Here is a 19,719-nt window from a genome sequence, read left to right on the forward strand (position 1 = left end):
GCACTTACATTTCTCTTCCATTTCCAGACATTTTGTATCCTCCAAATGGGCTTTGAGCATTTAGAGCATTGTAACAATTTATCCTGCATTAGGAAAATATACACATTTAATTCACATGAAAATGATAACATGTTCACATTGTTAGAGGCTAACAGATCCGCATACTCTAGATATGTTGTTTAGCACTCATCCCTAAACATTCATCCTTGTACAGCTACAATGTCTAGTTAACTCAATACACATTAGCAGGACAGGAAATTTAGTTACTACAATAAACATCGGTGGACCAGTGGTATAATACACATGGAGATTCTTTTATAAACATCAGAGAAGCTTTGTGTATTGCAACCAAATTTAAGGTGACATTTAGCCAGCATGTTTGAAAGAATTTTGTAAAGTGTTACATTTTACAGATACAGGACTGTACGTGCTTGCCATGCCTGGAGGATAACTCAAATAGGATTAAACATTTTTTTTCCAGTACACTTACTGTAGCCAGCAAATAAAAATACACTAACAATTTGTGTTAAAAATTGTTTTTAGGTGCACAACATTTGCAAACTGAAACCCCAACTCAGAGACTCAGAGAGTCCCAGAGATTCTATGTTGGAGCATAATGTGTATAGCAATGGATAAATAACTATAAGAAATATCACAAGACATGGTCATGATTATTAGCTAATTAAATCAAACTTCAAATTCATTTTGTGATTTTTTTTCATATTATTTCTACTTCTCACAACTCACTGGATCTTTAGCTTCAATTTATTTAGTTAGCTTAGTGAATAAATTGAATGTGTCGTAATCCAAACATGAGCAAGGCAAAATCCTTTATTTTTTATTTTTCAGCCCATTATTGATTATTCAGAATCAATATTCTATTTTCCTTTAGTGAATCAGCCTTTTTATTTGTGCTGGTTGTATCCATAAATTCTTAAGGGTGGGAATGCTACTAAATTACTGTTTTCTATACATCACATGCACAAATAATACACCACTATATTATTGTATAATATATAAATATCTATATCCAATATATAGATATATAGATAGACATCTATATATCTATATCTATATCTATATATATATATATATATATATATATATATATATATATATATATATATATATATATATATATATATATAGGATGTAGGTGCTTGCTTAAATATTTTATTAATTATAATATATATATATATATTATTTATATATATATATATAATTATATTTATATATATATATATATATATATATATATATATATATATATATATATATATATATATATATATATATATATATATTAATAAAATATTTAAGCAATCACCTACATCGTATACATGAATTGACAACAGATTAAAAATATATGCATAAAAGAAGCATATTTAAAGCATAGCAAACACAAGGGCAATGATTTGATATATTACAGCTAACCAGTCTTTAGAATTGGTGGCTGCATTGGTTTTCTGTTTTCTTTTTTTAAACCTGGTGCTCCTGCCAGTAACACGCATTCTGTTCTAGGGTGACAACATTCATTCAATGAACTGTATCTATGGAGAAGCAATCTTGCCACTTTAAGGCAGGACTCAAAAACCACCCCATCTCCCTTTCTGCATAACATAAACGGTACGAAAGTTGTATTCCTCAGTGATAACTGGGGAACAATATAACTGTAATGAACAATGTAACAGGAAAGTAGTACAGACAGAGCTCAGGAAGATACATCTTACAACATTTCTAGCAAAATTAACAGGTACTTTTTTACCAGATGTAACAAAGAGATTTCAATGGTATATTTGACAGACCAAAATAGACTAAATAACAGAAATTAATTGTTAGCATTTAAATACCCTTTAATTGATTAATTTTGCTCTTTACTTATTAGTGATAGGGGGGGGGGGGGTTCCTTACAGTTTAAAGACACTGGGAGCTCCAATTTTCAGTTCGAGGTTCTTCTCAAATATCTTTGCAACAGTTTAATTTGTACTTTTACCATAAAATTCAGATTATAGTTGTTGTTTAAATAGTTCCTTGGGCTATACACAGTATAAATAGCACTGTAGCAAATACCTAAACCTGACGTCATATGTGATTTAATTAGGCTTCATGGCTAATAAAGTGTTTTCATGGACTCAGAAAGGGCCATATTGATCTGTATAAAAAAATTCAAAGGCACAAAATTCCAAAACAGCCTTTATTGCATTTTGAAAAAGACCAATATTGCAGGATCTTAAATTTAAGATCATAAAATAAAAGGTCTTGTTTTTCAAATTTAAGAGTTTGCATTAATTTAAAAATATATGTAGATTTTACATCGGTAGATATACTGTATATTGTTTGAACAATTAACTGGTATGATAATGGTATGATAATGCACAATAAAAAATCAAAACAGTATAAGAACAAAAATTTATAAACTTTGAAAAATAAAATCTGAAGGTTTTCTTACCACACTGTTCCAGCCTGCATTGCAGAAGAGACTGTAAGGGCCTTGTTGATATCATTGGTAAATACAGCTGCAACTAGCCCAAAGTCGGAATTGTTGGCTCTTTCAATAGCTTCCTCCATTGTTTTAAACCTCAGTATTTGTTGGACAGGCCCAAATATCTAAAAGGAATATGTTTTTGTTTAAAATCTGTGTCTTTTCTTTTACAATGTATATTTCACATGAACAAAACTACTAACTCAACTAGCATTTCTGGAAACATATGGTTAAAGAGAGCCCAAAGAGATGCATAAAAATCCAGAACACTAATTAAAAATACAAAACACAAAACCCAAGAAAAATGAAAATTAAAAAAAAAATACACGTACCCCACCACCAAACAATGCCTCTCTGCCAGAGAAACAATACAAAAAACAAGGGGGGCAAAGAATCACTGCTCCTTTTTATGGTGGTAGGGTATGTGATGTTTTTCAATATTTAATTCCTCTGGCGTTTTGTGTGGGATGGTAGGGTTCTTTGGGAAGGGGAGGGAAGAGGAGGTGGAAGCGGACTTGGTACTCTATATACATTTTTTTGAGAGTATTTTTTATATATTTCATTTCAGTATGTGGTTATAGTTATAGTAGTTTAATGTACTATTAATGTTCCTACTGCAGAAAGTATGGAGGGACATACGAGGATTCTAAAGGTGAACTTGCTAATTTTTTGATTGGTAAACATGTATAAACAAACATGTACTAGTTTTGGTGGGAACCAAGTGATATTTGTATTTTTATTCTTGTGACTTGTCCTGGTGGCACACTTTACCTCCTCTTTAGCAACTCTCATGTCGTCTGTCACATTGGAAAAGACAGTTGGCTCTATGAAGAGTCCTTTCCTTCCCAATGGTTTGCCACCACATTCCAGTTTGGCACCTTCGGTAATGCCACTCTGAATCAGTTCCAAAATTTTATTGTACTGCTTCTTATCAGTCTAAAGAAAAAAAGAAAAGCAATAAATATAATTATTCATAAGAATAAGGCTGGAGAGATTAAAAAAATACAAATGTTGGATAAGGTTTTACTAACGCACTTTAAATAAGTTTACTTGACAGATAGAAGCCAAGTATACCTGACTTGTCATTACAAGAGGGCCATGAGTCTACAGTCTGCTATAATAATAATAGCTCTAAAAATGCCAGCCTTAAGATGAATAGGTCTCATTTGCACCTCAGAAGAATGTGTATGAATGTAAGGGTAGTGTTTTCCAGTAACTATTCTAACTCTGCTTTTACCTGTTCTGATGATGTGGTATTGGAATTCATGTGAACTAACGGAAAAAAGTAGCACCGATTCTTATATCTTCTCTAGACCCTTAACAAAGGGGACTGAAAACTATTGTTTTGGGGAAAGAAGGCATATTTGCTCACCCAGTGCTGAAGGACATATAGGCTGGTATCACCTTAGCAGAAGACCTGCTTGTGCACACTAGGCTGGTATCCAAACCAACTGGTAAATATTGTAACAATTAAAAAAGCTAAAGGAGTAATTAACAATTGGTTTACCGGGTTGGTTTCTTTAGAGAGTGGGCATGCCTTGTGGATCTGGTTGTATTTACCAGTATCCACTTTGTGTGAATCAGCTAATTTTATATTGAATCTTAAATGGCACATAGTTGATAAATCCATATCTTTATTAATGACTGATTTCAAAGTATACAGCACTCTACTGTAAATATTCAATGAACACTTCTTGGAAAACCCCCATGATTATATCCTTTGGTTCACTAATGCCTCGTTTCCACTGAGCGGATCGGTTTGTTACGGTTCGGTACGGTACGCTATTTTGGGTGTTTCCATTATGAAAGTGTGCCATAAAACTGGGTCCTGCTTCAGATGTGGGGCCATAGAAAATGGAACGGTTCGGTTAGGGTGGAGCTACAATACATTCCACTGATTGGTGAACACGCTAAGCATTTTTCTAAACCCTGTATGGCCCCCGACGGTCGAACTTGCAGTGGAAATGCTCACCAGAATAGACCGGACAATTCTAAGCATTCCAAACTGTACCGACCTGAACCGTTCCGCTCCATTTGAAGAAACAATCAGTCTTATATTAACAGATGTAGTAAACTGCTGTGCTGTTCCTTTCCTAATACCTGTGGGCCTTGTTCTGTAGTTGGATCAAAAGGACTCCCAACTATTCTCCTCTTTGCACGTTCAACACTTTTCCGAACAAATTCATCATAGATTGAGTCCTCAACAAATGTTCTGGAGCCTGCAGTACAACACTGTCCTTGGTTGAAGAAGACACCTTGGTGTGCTTGTTCCACAGCATAGTCCACTGCAAGAGATATATAAATACCAGAGTGATCATAAATATGTATTAAGATATGCATTGTGAAATAAAAATAGACCCACCAGCCCACAAGCAGGGCATGAAGGAGCAGAAGCAAAGTGATGAGATCATCCCTCTGGTCAGCACAAGTGAATGCAGCCAAGCCTAATTGGCTTCTTTTGCATGCCATCCCTGTCTCAGACATCAGGATGCCAAGTCACTGATATTAAGACAAATTCATGTCCCTACACTAGTTAAAAAATACATTTAACATTTTGAAAAAAAAATGGAACCATATTCAGTGATTATTTTTCTATAAGCATTGATTTCAGCTTTAAGAGGTTAAGTTGATCTTCTACCAACATAAGAATGGAGAAAATGTGTGATCTAAGCATCTCTGATCATTGATCATAAGTACCAGAGATGACTGGATACTACATTAGTCTTATCTAACTGTAAAAAACATGTTTTAAATATGTTGATCCCTGTGCATTAATAAAGTAAAAAAATAGGCAATATAACTTTAGAAATATGTTTAAGGAAGGATCAGCATGCAGGAGGAACGAAGGTTATATACCTTACAGTATTCTCTGTGTCAGTTCCAGAAAAGGAATACAATTATATTACTAAATGTTTTCTATCCCAGATGTTTAAACCCACGAAAAATTGGTCCAGTCTCTACCAAACCAAAAAGACTTCAATATATACTTACAATCTGCATCTGCAAAAATAATGTTAGGACTTTTTCCTCCTAGTTCAAGAGTCACTCTTTTCAGATTGCTTCTTCCTGCTGCCTCTTGGATCTGTTTGCCAACCTAGTATGAAAAGAGTGGGTTAATACTGATAGAGCAGTACTAGTAAATTGTGCAGAATGTAACATTATTATCGTTCAAGTAAATACATAAAAGACTTAAACCGCTTTGAAGCTAGGATATTCAGATAAGTTACAAAGACTTATGGACATAGCCGCAGTCATTACACCAGCACTATATATAAACTGGTGTATGAGAAAGGGGATGGGAAAGTAACACAGGCTTTTAGCATAATTACCCATTTTAATACTGTGGAATAGGGGACAGAATTGTAGTATTTGACCTTTGGCTTACTCCTATTTGATGTTGCTTGTAGACCTTTCTTGTGTTAAGGGCCCTATACTGTAACTGTCATCTAAAACTACCTTTCTCAACTGTAGTGCCGCAGCACCTTGGGGCGCTGCCTGAGGTTATAAGGTTTTATTGGGTGCTGCTGCATCCTGGTAGAGAAAGGAATGTGAATCTTACAGAGCTCCCACTCCTCTGCCAAACTGTACATTGGCACAGCAGGAATATCTTCATTCAGGAAAGTGAAAACAATCAAAGGGGAGGTGTCTTCCAGAGTGCTCTCCACCTCCCCCTACAGTGCAGTGCCTGACATGTGGTCCCCCCCCCCCACAAACCTCACATGTGAATGAGCTTTCAGTACACATCCGTGCAGCTGCGTGCTACGTGCTAGGAAAACCATTACTTTCAATGGGCTGTCATACCCATAGAAATGCTCTGACCATTTTTTTACAATCACACCACACCAAAATCGAACCACTTTTGGGAATGCGTGGGGGTACCAACCGTACCAATATGAATTATTGATACCCCTGCATGTGAACCAAGTCTTAGGCTGGGGTGCCTCGAGATTCAAAATACTTTTCAAGGACGCCCTGATTAGTAAAAGGTTAAGAAAAGCTGATCTAAAACAACATTAAAAGGCACAAAAGTTTGCTGAAAGATTTTCAAAGTAAAGGCACATTATTTCAGTGATTATTTTCTTTACAACACTATAAACATCATTTTTAATTTTCTACTTTAATTTTATATATCCTAAAAGCCTCTATCTATTTAACCATAAATATGTTATTGTTCTGTTTTCAGTCTGCAGTATATGGTGGTAGGGTCGATTTTACAAGTTACTGGTTTATGTCTTCCATTTAACTATATTTTATAAAAGTAAACGTACACTAAGGAAAGAAATCAAACAGGACACGTGAAAGCCTTATTTCCAGTCCTAGCTATGAGGATTAGTAAATAATTGTACCAGGTATGGTTTCATTTCTGACCTGAAATTGGATTCTTTTACCATGGTTTTCTTTAGGACCGTAATATGAAATTACTTAGTAAAGGGTTATATTATCGTGTATTTTATTTTCTTCCTTTCACATAAATCTATTTCATATACTCCCTGCTTGTAGAAATATATGAACTTTAATAACAGAAGTCATTTCTAGGACCATGAAATAAACTAATGGAAGTGTATTACATTTAGAGAAAACAGAGCTCAGTGCAACTTAGGAAAATCACCCACACAATAGACAGTAAAGTGTTTATTACTGAGAAATGAACATAGTAGGCCAATATCCCCACTTATGTACAGATTTTTTTTAAATGCAATACTAATATGAACATCGTAATGGGGTTAATTTACTAAAGGCAAATATACTGTGCGCTTTGCTAATGCAGTTGCACTCATTTGCCCCCAGGGCTTAGTGAATGTGGTGAAGCTTCACTTTGTAGAGAATATCCAAACAGGTGAAAGAAAGCAAAAAAAAATGAATTTTTGCTCTCACGTGATTGGATGATGGAAATCAGCAGAACTTCACCACATTCACTAAGCTCTGGGTAAAATGAGGGCAACTGCACTTGCAAAGTGCACAGTCTATTTGCCTTTGGTAAATCAACTCCATTGTGGAATGAATGCCAAATGGAATGGATATAGGGATTGGTAAATGCTATCTTAAGATACTTTTAACATACAATGTCTGCTCTGGTGGTCATAAGCATGCCCATAATGCCTTCATAATCTAGATGACCAACCCTGTTTGCACGGACTGGATGGGTTTGGCTACCTGATTGTTGGTTAGGTCTGTGGGTTTATGGCAATTATAAAATTGGTTTCAAGCATGTAGGCTGCTAATTACCTTGTATACAGCAATATTTCTAAATGTCATAAACTAACAGAAGACAAAGTATAACAATATCTGATTTAAAAGATTCCTTAGGTTTTGGTTAGCCTTATAGGTACTAATAATCAGATAGCAGAATAGTAACTGCATTCACCACAATGACACACATGTGTGCTAATCAACTATGGGAATTTTATTTTATTTATTTTTTATTTTTGCAAGAGCTACACTTAGTAACAGATGATATAACAACACCTTTACTTTAATACTACAACTGTAGGGCCAGTAAGTACACCGAATGCTTCTACTGGAGGTTAAGCCTATTTTTTAATGTATCCTGCTTCTGGCTCATTAGTTACCCAAAACATTGCACAATAGAGTTAAGAACTCATTATTTAGCCAGAGGTCAGAAGCTCTGTATATACTATACATGACATTAATCTCACTTAAGAAATGAAAGGGAAATCCTGCTGAGTAAATTAGAATCAGTGGTAATACAGCTGTTTGCTACAAACATTTGTTTGGCATTAAACTATTGCAATTCTCCTGTAGTGCACTTTGATGGCTTCACTTGTATCTAGTTGAGTAATGATGAGATCATAGTTTGTATAAAGAAAACACATGGCCAAGCATAACAGAACGTAAAAATAGGTTTAACAGTGTCTGCATAAACTTTTGTATCTAAATCAGCAATTACTCCCTTTGTTTTGTGCTGCGAAAGCAAATTATAATATTATTTATTGAAAATGGCTCCTGTCAATATAGCCATTTTAGGAAGAAAGTTGAATTTGTACCCATTAGCTGTGATGTTTGCCAAATACAAAGAGCAGCCTCCTCATATTGCACAATAAGATTAAAATGCAGCCTTCTACTAGAAAAAAAAAAAAACAATTCTTAAAAAAAAAGGTATGCACATACTATCTTGAAGCAATATTCAGGAACCAACAGATACCAGCCCGAAGGCTACTTTAATTATTCTATACTTAAAGAAGAAGTACAGCTATAGCTTGTTTGGCTGTACTTCTCCTGTGGTTCACAGGAGAACAGTTCGTTCTGCACTCCTGTGACCTGTTTTCAGCTGATGTCACAGAGCTGGTCCAGGCTCAGGCAAGATCATGACCATATGGTTGGGATCAGCCCACATGCCACGATCGGCACCCAACTCAACCTCTCAACGAGCCGTGTTCCAGTGAGTGTGGGGGGATGGCAGAGCAGAGAGCTAGTGACTGACAGTCACCAGCTCTTTGCTCAGGGAACCCTGATCTGTAATGACCCCCCCCCCCCCAAGTCTATGAACAAATCTTACCCATAACAGGTCAGCACTTGCTCTCAGATCATTTTATTTGCATGGATCTTAGGACCAGTCTATATGCAAGACATTAATCTTTCTACATGTTATTCCTACAATGATTACAGTTCTTACATTACTAGCAGGAACAGGAAGTGTCTGTCTATAACCAGCTAACTCTGTGGTAATTAACAAGCACTATCCCTTACAAATACAGTAGAGGATAGCAGATCCCAACAATGGAAAGCAATGCAGACCTTTTCTATTTTTCTTTCAGACCTGGACAGACTTGGAGGCATCAGATGTAAACAGATGCATGTCTTTTTACATTTGTCTGCCCATAGACTAACATGGAGCTTCCATTCAGATCTGCCTGAAAAACTGACAGGTAGTTCTAATCAAACCACCTTGTGAAAGGGGCCTAACAGGTTAAAAACACCTACTGGCTTGCAGGCTGCCAAGATCTGTTCTTATAGAGAAATATATTGCCTCTGTTATGAATTTCAAAAATGAATTCTTTCACAATGCTTACAGATACAGCGATGAATGTGAGCTTGTTTGTTGGGGCTGTTACTGTAAGGGTGTTCAGAATATGTAAAATACATTAATGTGCATGTTCTTTGCACAGGTATACTTTAAGATAATTTGAAGTCTCCATGCTTTGTTTTCAAAGGATTGTAAGAGATTAGTAACTTATGATCTATGGTTTTAATATTTCTACAACAAGATAAAAGGAGTTGATACAGAAATGCATAGAAATGTTTAAGTTCAATATAAGCATTTCATGCATTATACTTCTTGTGGGTAGTTTACTTTTAAAGCTGTTTGTTGGGTAGCTGTATGTATCTATGCTTACTGACAGTGGTGTTGATTTACTAAAACTGGAGAGTGAAATCTGGTGCAGCTCTGCATAGAAACCTCTTTTTTTTGTCAAAGCTTAATTGAACAAGCTGAAGTCAGAAGATGATTAGCTACCATGTACAGCTGCACCAGATTTTGCACTCTCCCGTTTTAGTAAATCAACCCCAGTTCTCTAGTTTTGCTAACAATTTGGTGGCCCAGGTATATTCACAGAAGTCTTAACCGGTCTACTAAAGGCTTAAGTTACCTTGTACTTTTCTAAAGGGAAGTTTCCAGGAAGTAGAGACAGAACATAGCCACGTGACTTTTTGCACACAGGAGCTGCTTCTGCTGCTGTATTTCACTGAGACCAGAAACAGAGACTATTAAGCAAGTATTCCTATATTCAAATAGTTTAACTGCAGATGCCCACAACTTCTTGAGTGTGCAGCCTAATTCTTGTGAGAGGTGTATCTCTGTCCTATTGTTATTATCTCACATGCACAGTGCCAGACAGATAGGTCTGTGCTACTGTATGTGTGCAGTATATTAGTAGGTGAGCCTGTTTGATGCAATAAAGTTTATATGCAGCTCCTGTTAGTTTACCCTGTTATTTCTGTTCTGAGATTATTTAGTTAGTTTTAGTTAAGGGTTCAATAACTAGCATGTGCTAGAGCCAGATTAGGCATGCGATTGCCACTTGGTAGTTAGAGGTCAGCTTGCATGGCAGATTAAAAGCTACCAGGGACTAAGAAGCAGCGTAGATAGCCTGACTAATAGTTTCAGTGCCACACCACCGTTTCTACTAGTAAGAAGCTGCATTCCAGGTGGGTTGGACAGTAGTTGGAGGATCTCCCCATCACTGCTGATCTTGTCTTCAGGTCTCTGACACCAAGACCTACAACACATTGTGATCATCCCTCAAGGGCTCCTGCAACTGAACTTTGCTGCAACATTCGTTAGGGGGTATCTTTTTTAATAGCTATATATACCTGGGTGTATGTCCACAATTCCATCAGTTGGGTCTTTGCTGATAATACCCATTTGCTTTGTATGTACTAATATACACACATACATACATACATACATACATACTTTGTATGTATGTACTATTATTATTAATTTCTTATATAAAGCTAGTATTATTTCCATACTGGTATGCATCTATATGCTTATGTATAGTGTTATATACTGGTTGTAGTAGTTCCTCTGCTTCTAATTACTTTAATTAGATCACTTGTTAATTTCACAGGAAGGGAAGCCCCACTGTTCACAGAGGCCTTGTCCTGGATGGAGGCACTGCCAACTTTATTATCAAACCCACTCCTCAAGGTTCTGGTTCTCCTAGTTACCTACAGGTTTAGAGCCATATTCTGTTTTGGGAGGGTCATCTCATACCCCAACCCCCCCCAAAAAAAAGGCTACACCATTTTTTACAGATATAAACATGATGGAGCTGAGGGATCTAAGGTAGTTTGATGTAAATGGACACAGGTCCATTTACATCCACCTGCCCATAGACCTAATATGGGTTCAACAAACTCTTGGAAGGAAAAAATGAATGTGACAACTATACTATTTAGCTCCCTGCTGATTAGAATTGGCACGGCTGGTGTGAGGGGATCCTTAGAAACTGACTGAAACGTGATTCTAAAATCTCTGTTGTGTTAAGATCAACTGTACATTAAAAGTAGCTAGAGAAGTCATTGGTGGCTCGTAAAGCTTTTTTTTTGCATTTTTTTTACCGCTTGTTAATATTATGTAGATCATGGATCTTCAAACTACGGCCCTCCAGTTGTTCAGGAACTACAATTCCCATCATGCCTAGTCATGTCAGTGAATGTCAGTGTGTTGCAATGCCTCATGGGATGTGTAGTTCTACAACAGCTGGAGTGCCATAGTTTGAGGATCCCTGATTAATGTCCATAGTCTGGGCACAGGTGCACTTTATTTTCAGGTAGCTAAAGCTAAATTCAAGTGCCTTTTGCTCAATAATTTTTTTTGTTACTTTGCCAAGCTATAGCAATTACAGCTCTAAAAACTGGGTACACGAAGAACTTGCCAGCTATGGAATTTACAAGTTATTACTTTAATGTGACAGTTACTCGGGCAGAAAATAAAACTGTCATAAGACAGAAGGGGGACAGCTTAGTTTTGCTCAAATTTTTTTTTTTTTTCATCAATTGAAAGTAAAGTCCTGCGTTTACAAATTGTTATTACAGTGAGTGTATTTAAGATGTGATAATGTTGACCGCTGTCACAGGAAATCTAAAATATGGAACAGTTTATGTTAGCCTTGCATTTAAAACTTCCATCTGTTCTTGATTAGCATCTTAAGAGACCCCTTCTCTCATATTAGTGTTGCTTGCCACTTCCTATTACAAAGCCTGTTGTATTACTAGCTAAGAAGCTTCCCTTTAAAAACTATGACAGCTTTTGATCTTTAAACCCTGTTAACTAGTTTCAGCTGAAACCAAATATTCTGTTATGGAAGAACTGTGGTCTGTAGTCTTGACACCAATAATTGCCTTACAATTAAACACTTTACCAAAACGAAATACTTTTTTGGACACTGGTCAGAAAGAATCATGAAATGTTGGAAACATTGTACTTTGTGGCTTCAAAAAAACAAAGTATTTTGGCTTGGCATAGAGACATGAAATGCTTAATTGCTATGTTTACATACAAAATCTTTCATCCAATAGTAAATGATGACAATAGCTTTTCCCCAACAGAACTGAGTATTATTATTCAGCCACATATAAATAGTTTTTTTTTGCTGATGTGGTCATTATGCAAACAAATTTACTATATCTGCCCTCACGTATCAATGGAGTTATTTATCGGCTATGGTTGAGGTTATTTATCAGCTATGAGCTAAAGCTCTGCTGACTTCCATCATCCAATCATTTTCAAAAAATTTTTTTAGTTTTTTTTTTCCTCTGCATATAATTGAGTATTCTTTGCAAAGTGACATTTTACCACATTCACAAAGCTCTGGACAAAAATTCCCTTGAAAACGGCAACTTCCCTTTTTGCCTATTTGCCTTTAGTAATTAATCCCCCATGTCTCTGTGTGGAGGAGGCCATATTGGTAGAGGAAAGGCTTTGCCTTCTAATTTGAAAGCTCCCAGCAAGGGAAAGAGTAAACAGCACAGTAGTGACATCATCAAATCCATCCAAATGACATAATAAATCCCTCCAAATCTTGTGAGACTAAGAATCAGACTAAGCACAGTTCCTTAGATCTCACACTGCAGAAAAAAATTATGCAGTTGTAGGCACAGGAGCGCCTGTGCGCCTTTAAATGCCAGAAAGTGCACATCTATTTTTTAAGAAGGAATTCCACACTTAAGTTACATTTTCAATGTATTTCTTGATGTTCCCTACAACATAGCAATCTTTTGTTTTTTACTTCAAGTTCACTTTAAGGGGTCATGTGTCTTTGTTTGCATTTAAATTGCTTTTTTGTCCCATATAAAAGTAAATGTCAATAAAAAAAGTAACTTGAAGCAGCTCTATGCATCACAGTAAAACTTAGAAGTAGCTTCAGGTAAATCGTTCACCAACCAAAAGGCAAATCAAAGGAACTCAAATCCAAGTGAAAGCAGTTCAGAGGCTCCTAAAAGCATAATGCATTTGACGTGCATCTGAATCTGATGCCTTTATAAATGAGCCATAAGATTAATGTAGAATGCCATGGTGTTTTCAGATAACTATGAATAAATGGAAAATTAATGGATGAATGATTGGAAGTAGGGGTCTAAGATTGGCACTGAAAATGAACCAGTATAAATATTTAATTCTAATGCAGCCAAAATCTACAACGCTTTAGTCTAAGCTCGTAAAACCATATAAGAGTTCTCATATGTGATAATTTACTCTAGTTTCTAAAAAAATAAATTAAGTTCACACTTCAGTGTAGGATGGAAGACCATCTATTTAGAAAATAGTTGAGACATGAAGAAACATTGCCCTTCATGTACAGAAAATGTACATACCTCTGTAGAGCCAGTGAATGCAATTTTATCTATGCCAGGGTGAGAAGTTATTGCTGCGCCTGCAGTTGGCCCATATCCTGGCAAAATATTCACAACTCCTGGTGGAAACCCAGCCTAGTAAAATAAAATTGAAGGGGAAAATGGTGTGTCAAAACTATCTTCATACATTTAATTTGAAGCTCTTAGTTTTACAAAAGTATAATATTGTAACTGCTGCTTATTTTTTCTTTACCTCTTTGATGAGAGCTCCCATGTAAATTGCAGTGAGTGGTGTTTGTTCAGCCGGTTTAATCACAACAGTATTCCCACAGCAGAGAGCTGGTGCCACCTTCCATGCAAACATCAGTAGAGGAAAGTTCCACTGAAAAACAACATTAAAAACAATGTCCTTTATTTGCTAAATGAATAGAGGCTGTCAACCTGTCAGAGTAAATGTTCACTATAAAAAATGAATAGTGAATAAGGTGAAATTATGTTGACTATGAATACCCAATCATGTGCAATTGTAAACATTTTTTTTCTAACTTATGTCTCGATATTAAATTCTTGGGATTTGTATTGAATAGGGCATAATTAAAACATATGGCAGTTTTTTTGTTGCCCTCTGGGGGGGTGATTTACCCTCACTTGTTTTCTCAGACACAACAGGACACAATGGGACATTAGATAGTTACATAGTTACATAGTTAGTCAGGTTGAAAAAAGACACAAGTATATGTAGTTCAGTGGTTCTCAACTCCTGTCCTCAGGACCCACTAACAGACCAGGTTTGCAAGATAACTGAAATACATGACAGGTGATATAATTTGCTGCTCAGAGATTGCATCTCCCCAAGGTAATACTTAAAATCTGGCCTGTTAGTGGGTCTTGAGAACAGGAGTTGAAAAACACTGATCTAGTTCACCCAATAAAAGGGAAAACAAAAATCATACAATCCCATATACACAATCCTATACCCACAGTTAATCCAGAGGAAGGCAAAACAACCCCAGCAAAGCATGATCCAATTGGCTCTAGCAGGGGAAAAAAGTTCCTTCCTGATCCCCCAAGAGGCAATCGGATATTCCCTTGATCAACTTTACCCAACTTTATTTTACGTAGATGAAATCAATACAAAGTTAAAGGAAACCCCTCTGAGGCCCCGTACACACGTCCGAGGAACTCGACGGTCAAAACTCATCGTTTTGCTCGTCGAGTTCTGTATGAAGCCGCCGAGGATCTCGGCGAGCCAACTTTCCTCATTGAACAATGAGGAAATAGAGAACATGTTCTCTATTTGGCTCGACGAGGAACTCGTCAGCTTCCTCGCCCGAAAGTGTACACACGGCCGGGTTTCTCGGCAGAATTCAGCTCCGATCGAGTTTCTGGCTGAATTCTGCTGAGAAACTCGGTCGTGTGTACGGGGCTTCAGACAATTATCACTGGCATTACAAGATCTCCGCTCTATACTTGTTCGGGTGCCAACAGTAAAATGTTGTTTTTCCCAATAGTCACTAAGGACCTACTATGTCAAAAACTACAACACATTTTAACTGAACTGGGCCCGCAGAATACTTCAAAATAGACTACAGCATTGAAAGTGGCATAAATACTAAAAATAAGCTAAGCTTAACACAAGGCTTCGCTGCCTGACTGGTATTAACTGCCCCTAGATTTTTGCAAACGTTTGCTTCTTCAAAGAATTACTAGAAAACAAACTAATGGCTTCATTTCACCAAACACCTAATTTACTTGTAACACAAATGTTTATAAATCAGATATTAAACAATTTCTGTATGAAAAAAATCCATTAAAAAAATTGCCTAAAAGTCATGATGCGGGCAGCTTCCATTTAAAAGACTTTAGATGCCAGATCTCCAAGTAAGCATTAGGCAAAGGCCAAGCTCTTTGCCAAATACTACTGCTGACTTTAGGGAAAATGTGTGACTACATTAAAGAATGTGGAAAATGTGTTGTTGATATAACTATTTTTAACATTAATGGAAAAAGATGGAGATGCCACCCTTGTTTCAAAGACACGTTCATCAAGATTTTAAACTACTTGTATTGTATTTATCGACTTAAATGAAGCTTTTAATTTACAGTATTGTACTTACAATGGAAGCTTTGTAAACACCAGTTCAGATACAGAAACACTCAAGCCCTGCCAATAATTATAGATGCTTTAGAGGGTATAGTTTCCCTTCACATCTTTAAATCACAATGCTTTGTTAAATAAATAAAACCTCAGTGAGGGAAAATATGCAATAGGGATACAAATAGCAATAAAAGATCAAGTTCAGTACTGTATGTCAATGGTAGGCCAAATGTTGAAGTGGTTTCTGTTTCTAAACCCAAGAAAAAAAATATTACAGTATCTACTCGAGTATAAGCCGACCCGAATATAAGCCGAGGCACCTAATTTTACCACAAAAAAATGGGAAAACGTATTGACTCGAGTATAAGCCTAGGGTGTCCATCTGCATGCCTCTCTGTGTCCATGTGCATGCCTCACTGTGTCCTTGCCTCACTGTGCCCATGCCTCACTGTGTCCATGCCTCACTGTGCCTCACTGTGTCCATGCCTCACTGTGCCAATGCCTCACTGTGTCCATGACTAGACTTACATTTAACATGGGAGTATATAGAAGGGGTGCTCAGCTTTGAAAAATTGTTGCTCCCCGGCCGTAGGTCCCCCAGACAGCAAACTTTGCACACTTGTAGAGGAGAACTGCGGCTACATGTGTGCCAAGTTAAGGGTCCAGGGGACCTACGACCGGCTGGTACCGGGTCCCCAAATTTACCAGAGAAATTACGTTTAACTAGGGAGTCTATGGAAGTGGTGCCCGAATTTGAAAAATCGGTGCTCCCTGGCCGTAGGTCCCCTCGGACAACAAAAAAGGTCCAGGGGACCTACGGCCAGTCGGTACTGGGTCCCTAAAGTCCAGGAGATCAGGCGCAAAAAGGTGACTTGAGTATAAGCCGAGGGGGCATTTTCAGCACCAAAAAATGTGCTGAAAAACTTGGCTTATACTCGAGTATATACGGTATATATTGCAGCTCACTATTCCTTAGATGTGGTGGCTTCATTACTTTTTTCTGTAACAGGGAGGGGGTTCACAGAGATGTGGCCTAGATTTTTGACAGGACCAACAGGTATTTTTTACAAGTATTAAACTGATATAAAAAAAATTAAAAATCTTTTAATGCTATATTAAGCAGAAGAGAACAGAGGAGAAATTGTGAAGATTTACACAGGAAACTGCTAATCCAACAATATTTTTAATTAATGGCACCTATTTATGTGGTAAAAACCTTGAAGGTCTTATATATCAGCATGTTCTGAACTAGATTAATATCTCTAATCAACATCAGACCTGCCTTGAAAGTCTATATGTAGTCACTAAAATAACTCTTATTTTAGTTAGAACATGCTGATATATAAGGTCCTGAATGCAGTGAGAGATGAAAGCATATACATATATATATATATATATATATATATATATATATATATATATATATATATATATATATATATATATATATATATATATATATATATATATATATATATATATATATATATATATATACAGTATATAATTTTTTTTTATTATTATTGCCTTTTTAGATTTAAATTGTTGTATAGATGTATGAAATCATTCCTAACAAAATCAGTGTCTCTCAAATGCTCATATAGGTGAGCATGAAAGACGATAAGTGCTTAGGCTGTGTAAAGCCTCGTACACACGGCCGAGGAACTCGACGTGCCAAACACATCGAGTTCCTCGGCCAGTTCAGCACTGAAGCCGCCGAGGAGCTCGGCGGGACGAGAGCTCCCATAGAACAACGAGGAAATAGAGAACATGTTCTCTATTTCCTCGCCGAGCTCCTCGTCGGCTTCCTCGGCCGAAAGTGTACACACGACCAGTTTCCTCGGCAGAATTCAGCCAGAAACTCGGTCGGAAGCTGAATTCTGCCGAGGAAACTGGTCGTGTGTACGAGGCCTATGTCATCCTCTTGTTTGACTGCTGACCTTCATCATTGTTTTACTAGTCATCGCTGGATGAAATCTGAAGAGTAAAATTATAGGCTTGGAGTCTTTACTGATGAGTGCAAGTTGGTAATGTTATTTCTGTCCACCTTTGTAAACGAGTAAGAGCTTTAGAAAACCTACTGTGGTATCATAACAAATGTCATGAAGGAAAGATAATATGCCCAGGAAACTACGGGATAAGGAAAATGTTTACCATAAAAGCCAGTGTTCAGACTTGCTTTAATATTGCAATACAGCATGCTTGCCACAAGAATTTTCCATGGGTGTGTTAAAGGGAAAATTGTATTGGATCTTAAATGTTCCACTGGCACAATGGCACAGTAATTCATATACACTAGAATGTAGACTGTTTTTGATTATGGACCTTAAGTTAATTGGACAGTCTAATCTCTCAGGCTAATGTCTATAATAAAGAGGGAGGGGAGGAAATTATCATATATATGTTAAGGCCATCGAAATGAAACAGTCTTTTTACAAAAGGAACATCTCTGCTTCTTTGCTATATATTTTTATGTTCTTAGAACATGGCCACAAGCTGTAGCACTACTCAACAGCTACTATGGTGAAGTGTATTTAATTATTACAAGTATAAGTATTTTATACAACATCTATACTTTATGTAGTGCTTTACATATTGTAGATTTACACCAGTCCCTGCCTTCATGTAGCTTACAATTTAAAGTCCTCAGCTCATAGGCATACATATCATAGGGCCAATTTTAAACAGGAGCCACATAACCTGCCAGCATGTCTTTGGAGTACAGAATTGCCAACCCACCAGCACAGGGATAACATGAAAACTCCATGCAGACAGTACCCTACCCAGGATAAAAACTGGGTACCAGTACTGCTAATGATGATGAGGTCTCCCCACTTTGGTACTGACAAATAAACTAAGAGCACTTCCCAACACTACTCTGTACATAGCAGAAAACTACACAGGCTCTATAAAATAAGCAACAATGGAGCAGCATGTGTACATTCAGTGAATATAATATGACATTGCTGTGCAAAGTTATGGGATATGTTGCAGTATGCTATGATGTTATAAAGCCATGTATTTCTAGTTTCATCCTTAAAATCATGAAATATAAGTCTATGGAAAAAAGTTGCATACAAGGGTGCAGAGGTTCACATACACACACATGCACACGTGCACAAACAGTTTTAAGATCTGTTTATATCACCAAATATAGTAAATGTATTATGTATTTATTTTTATTTTATTCCTTGAGCCATAAGAATCCCAATGCTAGGGAACAGCTCTCCAAGTTGCAGATTTAAATCCCCATTAACCTGTTTAAATAAGCAGCTGTAGGGAGGATGATAAAAATATGCCAATAGAAGCTGAGTATTTTTTTTTTCTCTCCTCTTGCTTAACAGAAATGCACAGCTGCAAAGCCCCATGTTGTGTGCAACTGCAAGGAAAGTCACTCAATGAAAATAAAACACTGTGATACTCACTGGGATGATCTGTCCACATACTCCGATAGGTTCATGTCTTGTAAATGTAAAATAATCTCCATCTAAAAACATGTTGTTACAGTTAGTGGAATGTATATCAGAAAACAATGAGTAGGCAATTTAACCAAACATAAGAAATAGGAAAACACAAACAAAGCCTATGTTTTATACAGAGTGTTGAGAAAATGAAATTGGGCAGTGATAATTTAAATCTGCATTGGAAATTGAGAGGCAATATTATAGGAATGCCACAAGTGGGCACACGGGCTGTCAAATGAGGGTTATCATTAAGAAGATAGTTAAAAGGCCACAAAAACCTAAACACAAGTTAATTTATAGAAGCATCAATAGTTACAATATATAATATTATACAAATTAAAATTCCAGTGTTCCAT

The 19,719-nt window shown here is 36.6% G+C and overlaps 1 protein-coding gene across 1 annotated transcript in view; it reads right to left on the reverse strand.

The window, feature by feature from the left end:
• The window catches only part of ALDH1A2 (aldehyde dehydrogenase 1 family member A2), a 55,475-nt gene that overhangs the window by 4,096 nt on the left and 31,660 nt on the right, over positions 1 to 19,719 (reverse strand). Inside the window, exons 5-12 of the mRNA XM_040342757.1 lie at positions 19,325 to 19,386; positions 14,055 to 14,183; positions 13,823 to 13,936; positions 5,474 to 5,576; positions 4,583 to 4,767; positions 3,254 to 3,418; positions 2,450 to 2,607; positions 9 to 83 (exon numbers count right to left, since the gene is read on the reverse strand). Of these exons, the coding sequence (XP_040198691.1) occupies positions 9 to 83; positions 2,450 to 2,607; positions 3,254 to 3,418; positions 4,583 to 4,767; positions 5,474 to 5,576; positions 13,823 to 13,936; positions 14,055 to 14,183; positions 19,325 to 19,386 (991 nt within the window). The remainder of the gene's footprint in view (positions 1 to 8; positions 84 to 2,449; positions 2,608 to 3,253; positions 3,419 to 4,582; positions 4,768 to 5,473; positions 5,577 to 13,822; positions 13,937 to 14,054; positions 14,184 to 19,324; positions 19,387 to 19,719) is intronic.

The sequence above is a fragment of the Rana temporaria genome, chromosome 3 (assembly GCF_905171775.1).
Source record: "Rana temporaria chromosome 3, aRanTem1.1, whole genome shotgun sequence".
NCBI classification, from domain to species: domain Eukaryota; kingdom Metazoa; phylum Chordata; class Amphibia; order Anura; family Ranidae; genus Rana; species Rana temporaria.